The sequence below is a fragment of the Rutilus rutilus genome, assembly GCF_951802725.1.
Source record: "Rutilus rutilus genome assembly, chromosome: 23".
Classification (NCBI taxonomy): domain Eukaryota; kingdom Metazoa; phylum Chordata; class Actinopteri; order Cypriniformes; family Leuciscidae; genus Rutilus; species Rutilus rutilus.
The window spans coordinates 986,016-998,046 of NC_140233.1; the positions used below are offsets into that span (position 1 = coordinate 986,016).

The following is a 12,031-nucleotide window of genomic DNA, read 5'->3' on the forward strand; positions in this document are numbered from 1 at the left end:
AATTTTCCCCCCACCCCTAACACGCCTGCGCACATATATATTCAAATGCGCATACCTATGGACTGAACATGTGATGCGCACGTGCAGTGTTTGTGCAGAGGTTTGCGCAGAGATAACCGATTATCGTTTGCACCTTGGAACCTATTTCCGGGAGTGTGTTCACGAGCCACCAGGCACTGTTTTGTGCGGATGAGGGGCCGGAGCACGTTAAGGTTTTCTGTTAGAGCGGTGTCGTGTTAGCGGCCCCTACGTTAATAACTAATGATCTTTACAACGGAAGTGAATCAATCAAAACTAACTTTAGCTGGACAATAACTTTATCCTTGAGCTGCTGTAAAGCCGAAACAATCTCTGTTACTGTAATTTCCTATTATCACTGTAAAGCTGCTTTGAAATAATTCATATTGTTAAAAGCGCTATATAAATTAAGGTGCCTTGACTTGACTTGACTGGACAAAGCTATCCAGGCGGAGGTCAGGGATTGCAGTATTCGGCAGGAAGACTCTCTAAACGAGAGGAGGTAATACAATCTCAGGTAACACTTTATTTTGATGGTCCCTTTTGAACATTCTGTTGACTATAAGTAGCTTTGCAACTACATGTCAACTAACTTTCATTAGAGTATTAGTAGAGTGTCTGCTTAATATCTACTAACTCTTTATTGTGATGCTCCTCCAACAGACATTCTACTGACTATAAGTAACTTTGCAACTACATGTCAACTTATTCTAACCCTAACCCTACCAGTCTACTAATACTCTACTAACACTCTAATGAGAGTTAGTAGACATGTAGGTGCGACGCTACTTATAGTCAACAGAATGTGTTAAAGGCACCATCAAAATAAAGTGAAACCCAATCTCATACTAAGGCTGCTTAAAGAGGATGCTCACAGAGAACCATGCCACTCCATAATGCCAACATTAAGAGACCAGAGGCCTTTAGCAAAGAGAGCTAGACCATTCAAATTCACAATCCCAGTGGTCAGCTGAAGGGAGTGGAGGCTTCGACCAAACAACTCTCAATAGATGAGCGAAAGCCTAACAACACTCTAACAGGCTTGTTTTAACAAAGAGCTCTAGATAGTGAAGGCCTTAACTGGATAATTCTCTAGAATGAGAGGAGGCATGACTACACTACTCTTAAGGAAGCCGTCCTATCAGGGGGTTACTGAAAGGGGTTACTAAATAGCAAATAAATACATTTTTGAGAATGAGAGCAGATGTTATCGGCCTCCAAGGGAAGGAGGGTAGGATTTTTTTACCCTCATCAATTCTAGAGCGCTGTAAGTGTCTACATTGAATCACTTCCCTGAGATAAAGTGTCTTCTTCCTCGCCTCATGCCTCCTCTGCAACCTGCTTCTCGGAGGAGGAGGACGCGAGCGACACTATCCCTCTGGTCCTGTCTTTGGTTGTGAGCCCAAGTTGGGCCAGTTCCCCCGGCAGTTTGGGCATGGACCTGGGCCAGCGGTGTATGAATGTTTTAAAGGCTGCACACCACGCCTTCGCCTCCTTACACTTATCGACCACCGCCTCAATGGATATGTTGAATAGTTCAGAAGCGAAACCAGTGCACAGGGGAGAAAGCCCTTCTCTGTGTCCCGATGCTAGCCAGGTTCACCCACTGATGTCTCTCTGTGGCCACCATTGCTGCCATCAATCTGCTGATCACAGCAGAGGTCTGTTTACTGGCCCAGAGAGCGAGATCTGTGGTGTGGAGCAGCTCAGCCATCGCATCAGGGGAAAGACCCTGACCCTAGTCCAGGTCCCTCAGCAGATCGGCTTCGTATGCTTGCAGCACATATGCCATTTAAGCGATGTTGTCCCTAGGGGCTTAGACGGCAGGGTCAGAGCCTTCAATAATGATGTTTCCCCCTTTGAGAGATAGCTCACTAGCGTCTCTTCAATAGGAGGCACCGACACATATTAGTGCTCACGCATCCCCTCGACATTTGCATAGTTAGAATGCTGAAATCAATGGATACAAGCTAAATATGGTTTCTTCCATGCTCTCTCATTCCCCATCGGGTCTTGTCAAGACGCAGTGCGAGTTCCCATTTAGAAAGGGAACACAAATACTACAGTTGACTTACAATTATCCATCCTATCACACACCCTGATAAAATATAATTTTATGGATGACACTAGTCTGTGATTATTTCTGTATTTTAAAAAGTTTTGTAGATTATATATTTTGCAGCAGTGAATAAATGCATCATATTGTGAACAAAATGAATGATTATCAGTTAATTAGACTTCCTCATAGGTTTTTCTGCACATCAATTACTGCATTGCTGTAAGTGGCAAAGACAAATTATGTTGACACATATTTCAAAGGAGATTGATCATGCATTCTCCAGTGTCTATTGGTTGGGAAAGTGACCCTAATAAGCGTGTACCATATAAGCACACTTCAGAAAGCTTCTTTTTACACAACAGATGCACATAGCCCTACAGTGGGATCATTTAATCAATATTGTGTTTATAGACATAAATATTGACTCGACTGTATTAAACACTTTATACTTTTGCAGGAATCACACTGTGGGATCAAGAAAAGCTAAAGCAGAGTCTACGAGAGCGTCCCCAAATTAACACAATTTTCAAAGTCACAGCTTCAGACTCCATTCAGGACAAATCAAGTTTACTGAACATTGACGGCCCTCTGAAACTGAGTGTTTTAGGTGGACTCGTCAATGTCACTGGAGCAGCCAAATATCTCAATGACACCAAGAAGTCTTTCAAACAGCAGAGACTGTCGCTACTTTATCATTCAACCAGCAGGTTTGAAGAACTGACCATGAACCACTTGGCACCTGAAAATATAGTTCATCACGAGGTGTTTGAAATTGACGCAGCGACACACGTGGTGACAGCAGTGCTGTATGGAGCAGACGCCTGCTTTGTGTTTGATAGAGAAGTTTCCTCAGATGAGGAAATAAAGACAGTAGAAGGAGAAGCAAAAGTGGCCTTAGAGAAGCTCAAACTAATTTCAGTAAACGTTAATCTGAAGATGAATGATGCTCAGAAGGACGCAGTCCAAAAATTCACATGCACGTTTTATGGTGACTTCCAGCTACCGTCTAACCCGACCTCTTTTGAAGATGCGTTGAAGGTTTTCACTGATCTTCCAAACCTGCTGGGAGAAAAGAAAGAGCTGGCAGTTCCTCTGAGGGTTTGGCTTTTTCCTCTGGACAAACTTCTCTCAAAAGCTTCCAAACTTCAGAAGGACATCAGCATGGATCTAATCATTAAAACTGAATCAGTGATTGAGATTTTGAATATAACTGAGATGAAATGCAATGACCTTCTGGAAGACTCGCCTGCCTTGACTTCTGCTGAATTCCATGATACAATCTTGCAAATGAAGCAAAACTGCTACATGTACAGACTGAGACTCATGAAGAAACTCGGCTCTCTGCTGCCAAACATCCGTGGAGACGTGATGAAGGAAACTGACCTGAATGATCTTCTACAAGAACATGATGAATCTCCATTCAGAGGACGAGACCTGGCAGAATGGCTGAAAGAGAGAGAAAGAGAGTCTAATATCATTAAATCAGTCCTCAGACAGCTGAAGGATGCTGGTGCACAGGCAGAAGACAACATGGATCTGATCTTGATGGATCTGGAGGTTGGAAATCTGGTCTGCTACACATTCACATCATTGGACTGGTCGGATGTTCTTCTTCATAAACAAACCATCTATCTGAATCCTTCAACAAATGTAGAAACTGATGAGAACAGCCCTGATCCAGAGCAGAAGTCTTGGCTCACTCCTGAGATCCAAAAGACACTGAGGAGCAACTTGAAGATATTTAAGAACTTGATTGATTCAAAAGACCGTAAATCAGCCAAGTTCATTGTGTCCTCAAAGGAAATGAAGAATAATCCAGGTTCCTGCATTCTGCTGTATGAAAGTGAATGTGATGAAGCCGTTTGCTTTATTCCTCCATCCAAACCAGCCTGTCCAATCAGTGAAGAGATCAAAGATAATAATGTGGTTCTGAAGGTTCCTCCATCATGTCCTGAAACAGTGGAGCTCAGAATACTGTACAAACGTAAGCAGGATAAAGTCTGGAGATCTAAACCTGTGCTGAAGGGTCAACCCACAGTTACTCTGACTGATCTGAGAGCAGGAACTGAGTATGAGATCAAATGTGCAGCGCTGGGGAAACTCGACTACACCGTATACAGTGACGTCACTGAAGTTGTCACAAAGGTATGATGATAATTTATTTATGCTAAGCAACACATGCAGCAACAAAGAGTCACAAATGTCAGTTGCGCAGTAACACTGATGTAATGCGCTCACCGGTGTGTTTGTGGAGTCATTTACAACGCCGTCGAATGCGGCTCAACAAATCAGAATCAAGGACCGGAACTATCCGTTTTATAAATTTAATTTAATAATGATATTCTGTTCTACTGCTAATATTCAGCAGTGTTGGGTCTGTGGACACAGAATATAATGCAGTTGTAGATTGTAAAGATGTTCGATCAAGTGTCATTGTTGACACTGTCATTTAATCAGATATATTGTGTTTGTGTAAATAGTCTTTGAGTTTGATCAAGTTCCTCTAAAACATATTACAGAGCCAGAAGACACAGAAACCCAGAGAGGATCATTTCCAGAGTCTCTCAGACTCAACAGCCAAGAGAAGAAGTAAGACATGGACCCTTTCATCTGCTCTGAACATCTCCATCAATAAAGAGCGTGTGAATCATGATTAGAATAGAGCTGTACTGAAAGAAAACACTTTGATTGCGACTTTGTCACAATGATCCGGTTTGTTTTCTGTGAGAAACAGTCTGATCCTCAGTGAGTTTGTTCTCTGCAGATCAATCAACCGTTCATATTTCTCTGGTCAGCTGGATGGACGTCAGTCCAGTGTTAATGTGTTTCTCATATCAGGATACTGTGGGCTGGAGAATCAAGGGTCCTCCTCCTGCTTGAATGCAGTTCTTCAGACGCTCTTCACGACGAAGGGATTCAGGCAACATGTCGAGAGGTAAAGAAACATCTTTCACTTCCAGCAGTGGAAACAACATGACAAACAGCCGACCGATAAACACTCAATGTCTTCTGTAGTTTGGACAGATACGGTGTTTCATCTGATGGACACTTGGCTGAAGAGTTGAAGAAGTTGTTCAGTGAATTAGAAACACAACAGAAAACTGCAGTTTCAGCAGCTGGAGTCATGAAGAGCCTCGGCATTACAGACGGTTGGTCTCTTTATTGCTGTTTCCAGCATTCAGTCAATGTTTCTGCTGATAAACGTTACTCAATATAAGTGTTTGATTGTTATTTGCTTTCTCTCCATCAAACCCAAAGTTCATGAACAACGAGACGCAGCAGAACTTCTACATTTGATCCTTGAAAAGACTCCTGGATCCTCTGAGGTAACTAGTTTCTTCTGGGTTATTCTGTCATCTTTTGTCTCTTTCATGAGGAGCATCTATCATCATCTCACAGCAGTTCAGCTCTGGAAGTGTTTCTCAGAGAACGCTCAGAGACATTATTGCCTCATATTTGGTTTAGATCTCCTGTACAAACACCAGAGAGACAATCCTTATAGCGATCAGATGCAGAAAGAAGACGATAGAGGAGTCAGATAGATGATAAAGTCATTACCAGGGATACAGCAGCATAAACAGAGCAGATCAGTCCCAAGGTCAGCGGCGAACAGAGGTCATACATGAGCAGTCCATTCCTGTAAACAGAACCAAGGACAAGTGTTTGTTAGCTCTGGGATGGGAAGTCTGTTGACCAGTGGGCAGAGGACAGGAGTGAAAGCAGGGAAAAAAACACAAACAAAAACACGTTGACAAGACGGATAGAGAGGCATGGGTGAATATGAGAGGCATAAAACACACTGGCAGTGAGACAGGGCAAGAAGGAAGAGAATATAAAGCAAAGAAATCAAGGAGAGAGTAGAAACAGCTGCGAGGCAAAACACTACTGTGCTGACTGTTGAACACAATCAGCTGCTAATGGCCGCTACATGGAAAAGATGAAAACAAAGATTAGAGTGAAGAGAAGGAGAGATAACACTTGAGTTCTGACACGATATTTGTAACAAAAACAAATGAACTTATTACACTTATAAAATTAACTAGATTAAAAAGTTCGTCGAGACAAACTTTAAGTTGGCTTGACAAAGCCGGACCAGAAAGTTTGAAGAAGTTTAAAGTTTAAATTAGTTTGAAGTTTAAAGTAATTTGAAGTTTAACCCTCTGGGGTCTGAGGTGTTTTCTGGCCCTGGAGGTGTTCTGACATGCTCTGACATTTGTACTTATTTCTGTTACTTGTGACATTTTCATGGCTAAAGTCTAATTACACTGTATTCAGCACAAACTCTGCTACAATAATATATCAACAGCATGTGTGTAAAAGTTTGTAGTTTTGAGATAATGACATTTATGCGTGGTTTGTGAAAATACAAAAAAAAATTCTCACTGAAATAAGGCCATGAAACCCATACTGATTATTTCTTCACAAGACTTTTGAAAATTGTATGACGTAGCCTAGAATATTTGCTCCAAACTGATCATTCAGAGAAGACAATATATTGATTTAAAAATTTGTACGACGTGTTTTGTGTGAGAAAGCTTTATGCGGAGGTCATTAATATGTAAGCTCTTCACACCTGAGAAAGACAAAGACCCTCCCCTAACGGCCCTATTAGGAGCTATCAGGCCCTATCATTCTGACCAACCTTTCACAAAGAATGAGGAGATTTAAAAAAGAATGGCTTTTTGATTGTTTGGATTTATTTACAACACAACATAGTCCAAAGATACACAACAAATGACAAAAAAGCACTTATTGAAAACAATGATCCAAAGACAGAGACCTTTGTGCCATTCCTGAAAACATTGTACATACCTTTCATTTCCAAGGTGTTTGATTTTCACTTTTCACTTTACCATGTTCATGTACAGAGACTCATGTGAATGTTGAAGTCAGCAGGACTCAGTGGCATCTGGGCCCTGAAAAAAAAAAAAAAAGTGAACATACTGATTATAGGCCTGCACGATTTTGGGAATACATTTTAGATTTTTTTGGTTAAAATTGCTTTTTAAAATTCACAGAATACACACACACACACACACACACACACACAAATGTTTCCAACAATATATAATATAATGAACACCAGGTTTGTTGTGCCTTGTAGGCATAGGCTATGGGCAGTGCTGGGTAAAATAATAATAACAATAACCTATAGCAGCCTATAAATCTTCCAAAAGATTTCAGTAACAACTAAGCTAGAGAAAAATATATTGATTATCATGTTACTTCAAATGTTTCCATTCGTTATGATGATATGAAATGAGATAATAGTAAAAACATGAAGCCGTTTGGTGCAATATGCTTTTCAAACGCGATCGCGATCCAAAATATCAAACATTCAAACGCGATCGCGCTCAAATATGATACATTATGGTTACCATACATATCTACATTTGAGCAGATATCCACAAACCCAGTAACAGTAAACACGGGTCTAAATATTATAATATTCACCATATATCTAGCAACAGTTCGACTGCAATGTGAAGTTTATGCAACAATAACATTAACTAATATAATTAAGAATTTCTTACCTTACATCTTTCTTGTCTTCAAATCGCGTTCTTCTTCTTCTGGGGTAAATCCAATGTAAGCTCACGGTGCGCCTTTCAAACTCGACGAAAAGCAGAGACTGATGAAGTGTGGTGTTTTGTTTTTTGAGGTAATGAGCGCGATCGCGTTCCATGTGGAGATTTGCATGTGAATCTCTTTTGCGCTTGTGGGCGTGGTCAAATTAAAAATAATGAGCAAGCGTTTGAGAAGCTGGACATCTTGTTGTTTTTTTACAAATTACTTAAACAGAGAATATTTGTTTTCAGTTTGAATCCGATAATTTAAAAGTACACACTTAAATGATTATAAAGGTATATGGCTCATAAATGTGTGACAGGTATTCGCTGAGTTTTGTTTCAGTTTATAGACGTGCTCAAGAAAAAAAAGTTCACCGCGACGGAGAGGCAGAACGCACACCCTGTTTATTTTCTTTATTTTACAAAAGCACAATGTTTTGATTTGATTGTAAGTGGACACATACAAAAGTAGAAATATCACAGATAATTTTTTTATATTTCTTTTTTCTGTATGACCATAAATGACGGAGTAATTTAAGTTTATTGTGCTACAACGCGGGCGCGTTTGTCGACCCCAGAGGGTTAAATTAGTTTGAAGTTTAAAGTAGTTGAAAGTTGAAATTAGTTTGAAGTTGAAATTAGTTTAAAGGTTAAAGTAGTTTAAAGGTTAAAGTAGTTTAAAGTTTAAAGTAGTTTAAAGTTTGAATTAGTTTTAAATTAAAAAGTAGCTAGGGTGTTTCTAGTCGGTTGCTAAAGTGTCCTGGGTGGTTGCTATGTGGTTGCTAGGGTATTCTGGGTGGTTGCTAGGGTGTTCTGGGTGGTTGCTAGGCAGTTGCTAAGGTGTTCTTGGTGGTTACTATGGTCTTGCTAGGTGGTTGCTAGGGTATTCTGGGCGGTTGCTATGGTGTTGCTAAGCGGTTGCTAAGGTATTATGGATGGTTGCTAGGGTGTTCTGGGTGGTTACTAGGCGGTTGCTAGGGTGTTCTGGGTGGTTGCTAGGTGGTTGCTAGGGTTTTCTGGGGGGTTGCTAGGCGGTTGCTATGGTGTTCTGGGTGGTTGCTAGGGTGTTGCTAGGTGGCTGCTATGGTGTTCTGGGTGTTTGCTTATGGTGTTACTAGGCGGTTGCAAAGGTATTTTTGGTGGTTTCTAGGGTGTTCTGGGTGGTTGCTAGGTGGTTGCTAGGGTGTTCTGGTTGGTTGCTAGGGTGTTCTGGGTGGTTGCTAGGCAGTTGCTAGGGTGTTTTGGGTGGTTGCTAGGATGTTGCTAGGCGGTTGCTAGGGTGTTCTGTATGGTTGCTAAGGTGTTGCTAGGTGGTTGCTATGGGGTTTCTAGGCGGTTGCCAATGTATTTTTGGTGGTTTCTAGGGTGTTCTGGGTGGTTGCTAGGGCATTCAGGGTGGTTGCTAAGGTATTCTGGGTGGTTGCTATGGTGTTACTAGGCTGTTGGAAGTTGTCTCAGATGGTTACTATGGAGTTTTTATAGAGTTATTAGCATGATCTTGGCATGATTTAGCACTTAACTAATCGCTATTAGCATGTAGCTATTCAGTGCTAGCATGTGTAGCATGTTGGAAGTGCTGTTTGCTAGCATGAGTCAAAAGAGCCAAACCTCATCTCTATACGATGTTCTGATACAGAGATATAGGTCTTTCAAAACGGTTGCTAGGGTACTCAAGTTTGGTTGCTATGGAGTTGCTTGGGAGCTGGAAGCTTTAAACTTAAGAAGTTTAAAGTGGTTTGAAGTTTAGTTTGAAGTTTACTCAGAGTTTATGAATTTAGAGTTTATAAGTGTATAAATTGATGAGTTTATAAGTACGAGTTTTTGAGTTTAGAGTTAATAAGTTTAAATGAGTTTAAGAGTTCAAGAGTTCATAAGTCTATGAATTCATGAGTTTATAAGTTAATTAGTTCATAAGTGTATGAGGTTAGAGTTTATAAGTTTAAACAAAGTAAATTTAGTAGTTTGAAGTTTAAATTAGTTTGAAGTTTAATTTAGTTTGAAGTTTAAAGTAGTTTAAAGTTTAAAATAGTTTGAAGTAGATAGATGGATGAGTTTGTTAGTTTAAATGAGTCTCAATGGCTCATATAGACTTTATGCGCCAGAGAAACAAGGGCTCCGCCATCTTTAGAATATTGTCTTTGAACTTCCGTTTTTGCGGTCGCTCTGTATATCTCTATGGCATTGCTGTCTAGGAATAATTAGCTTTTGAAGTGGATTTACTGAATATAAAGTTAACGAAATTTAACGAAAGTTATCATGAGGATTGTAATGTTTAAACCAGATGTCTTAACAAATGTCAGTAGACCGGCAAGATTTTAAATTGAGCCGTTCATTCATAAATATGCAAGATCGCTGTGAAAATAAAACCGGAAGTCAAAAGACAACGAGTGCAGCGCTGAAAAGGGGGCGGGGCTACATAAGGTCTATAGTATATAGAACGGCAGTTTGGTTTAGTCTTCAAGGTGTTTAGATTTAAATTTTTGTCGGTTGGTGAGTTTGAATCTGAAAACATTCCACAATGTTAAGTCAATGGGAGTTTTTCCGAGTTTTGAAGTCCGATCAGTCTAAAAAGATATAGCATCTCGAGTCAGAACAGTCTGAAGGTCTGAGCCGAGTTTGGAGTATGTAGAGTTAAAGCTCTAGGATAGATCGAGTATAAATTTTTAGTAAGAAGAATAATAATAATATTAAGTTTAAGTACAATATCAGTAAGTTGGCTCTCTAAGCCAACTTAATTACTGATCAAAGTTACTACAGTAAATCTTCATGGTAGATTTTTATATTGGTGCTGATTTGTTGATTGAAAATCTTCCTAACATGTTCATTGCTTGAATTCCTAGTTAAAGTTGTGAGGAAAAGGAAGCAGCATCATATCTTTTCTTCTGTATTCTGATGTACATTATTGTAAAAGAATAAATGTAGGGCGAGACTTGGTTCTGTGCATCAGTGGTTGTTTGGATGCAGAGATATGGACGTGGGATAAAAATGGTTTCAGCAACTCATGCCACACTTCTTTCTGGCCGTCTCAGTCACAGCGCTGTTTAATGCTCTCTGCTGCTTACTCACTCAAGACCGATCCATGCTTTAAACTGGGAGTGTAAATCCGATACTTTGTCTCAATATGATCAGACATTGATTCCCTTATTCTGGGCATCCACTGTGTGATTTATGCTGTCAAACAAGCTTTCAAACTTAATTTTTCCATCAGAAGAGCTTGTGTCAATCGTTGATGATTGTATGGTCGCAGCTCGCATCGTGTGAGAGGAATTACGAGATGAGCCGAGTCGATACTATATAACTTCCTCCCAAGATCGTGATCATTTTTAAAAATGTTCAAAAAATCAGCTCGATATATTGGGAGTCAGCCCGCATTTCAATAGAGTAGGCTCTCCCCAATTCCATGCACACACATACATACGTGAACACACACACACACACACACACACACACACACACACACACACACACACACACACACAAAGAGTGTTTTTGAATGGAATGACCATGCTGTTCACTGCCATTCAACAAATCATTTGCACAGCCAAGTTTTTATTTACTCCAACCTCTGTGTTTAGTGCAAAAGCTCACCCAATTGCTGTGCATGCAGTACAGTCGTGCCGTGTACCAACTGCTGTGACACGATTATCAGGTTGACTGACTCATAACGCATGCAAGGGCCCATGACCTCAGAAGTGCACAGTCTACGCCCAGCTTTAGTCAGCAATATGATATTTGCCAATACATAGTTCCCACATGACGTCACAACATACGGGCATTTGCCGACCCGGCGCCATTTCTGAGGGCAGAACACAACATTCTTACAATGCAGAACACGAGAAGAAGAAGCTGAAACGGAAATTTTGTGATTTAAAAAGTGAAAATGGTCATCTCCTGCTGGGTCAATGGATGTTCCAATCGTGCCGGAGGTTCAGTTAAATTTAGTTTTTTAGCATTTGCCGACCCGGCGCCATTTCTGTGGGCAGAACAATAGTAGAAGAAGCTGAAGCGAGTTAATTTCGTGATAAAAAGTGAAAATGGTGATCTCCTGCTGGGTCAATGGATGTTTAAATCGTGTCGGAGGTTCAGTTAAATTTGGATTTTACAGTATACCCGTCATTAGACTTCGTGAATGTGAGAAGACTAAGCTTTTGTCAGAACAACGACGGAGGTAATGGCTGGCGAGGATAAACAGGAAAGAAACTCCCTCAAAACACGCAAGAATTTGTTGTTTTTTATTGCGAGTGTACACAAATATAAGTTAACACTTTGCAGTTTGAATTATGTCCTGTATGAACAAAATGACGAGATATTAAAAACATACAAAAACAACATTGTTTCCACTGTTCGATCGCGCCCGCGACTCTCTCACTCTCACACACACACA

The 12,031-nt window shown here is 40.4% G+C and overlaps 2 protein-coding genes across 2 annotated transcripts in view; one reads left to right on the forward strand and one right to left on the reverse strand.

The window, feature by feature from the left end:
- The window catches only part of LOC311283512 (E3 ubiquitin-protein ligase RNF19B-like), a 320,725-nt gene that overhangs the window by 221,247 nt on the left and 87,447 nt on the right, over positions 1-12,031 (reverse strand). The window lies entirely within an intron of this gene.
- Positions 1-12,031, forward strand: part of LOC311283508 (stonustoxin subunit beta-like) — a 32,236-nt gene that overhangs the window by 12,015 nt on the left and 8,190 nt on the right. Inside the window, exons 3-7 of the mRNA XM_084397954.1 lie at positions 2,535-4,222; positions 4,597-4,666; positions 4,916-5,012; positions 5,093-5,226; positions 5,336-5,403. Of these exons, the coding sequence (XP_084254080.1) occupies positions 2,535-4,222; positions 4,597-4,666; positions 4,916-5,012; positions 5,093-5,226; positions 5,336-5,403 (2,057 nt within the window). The remainder of the gene's footprint in view (positions 1-2,534; positions 4,223-4,596; positions 4,667-4,915; positions 5,013-5,092; positions 5,227-5,335; positions 5,404-12,031) is intronic.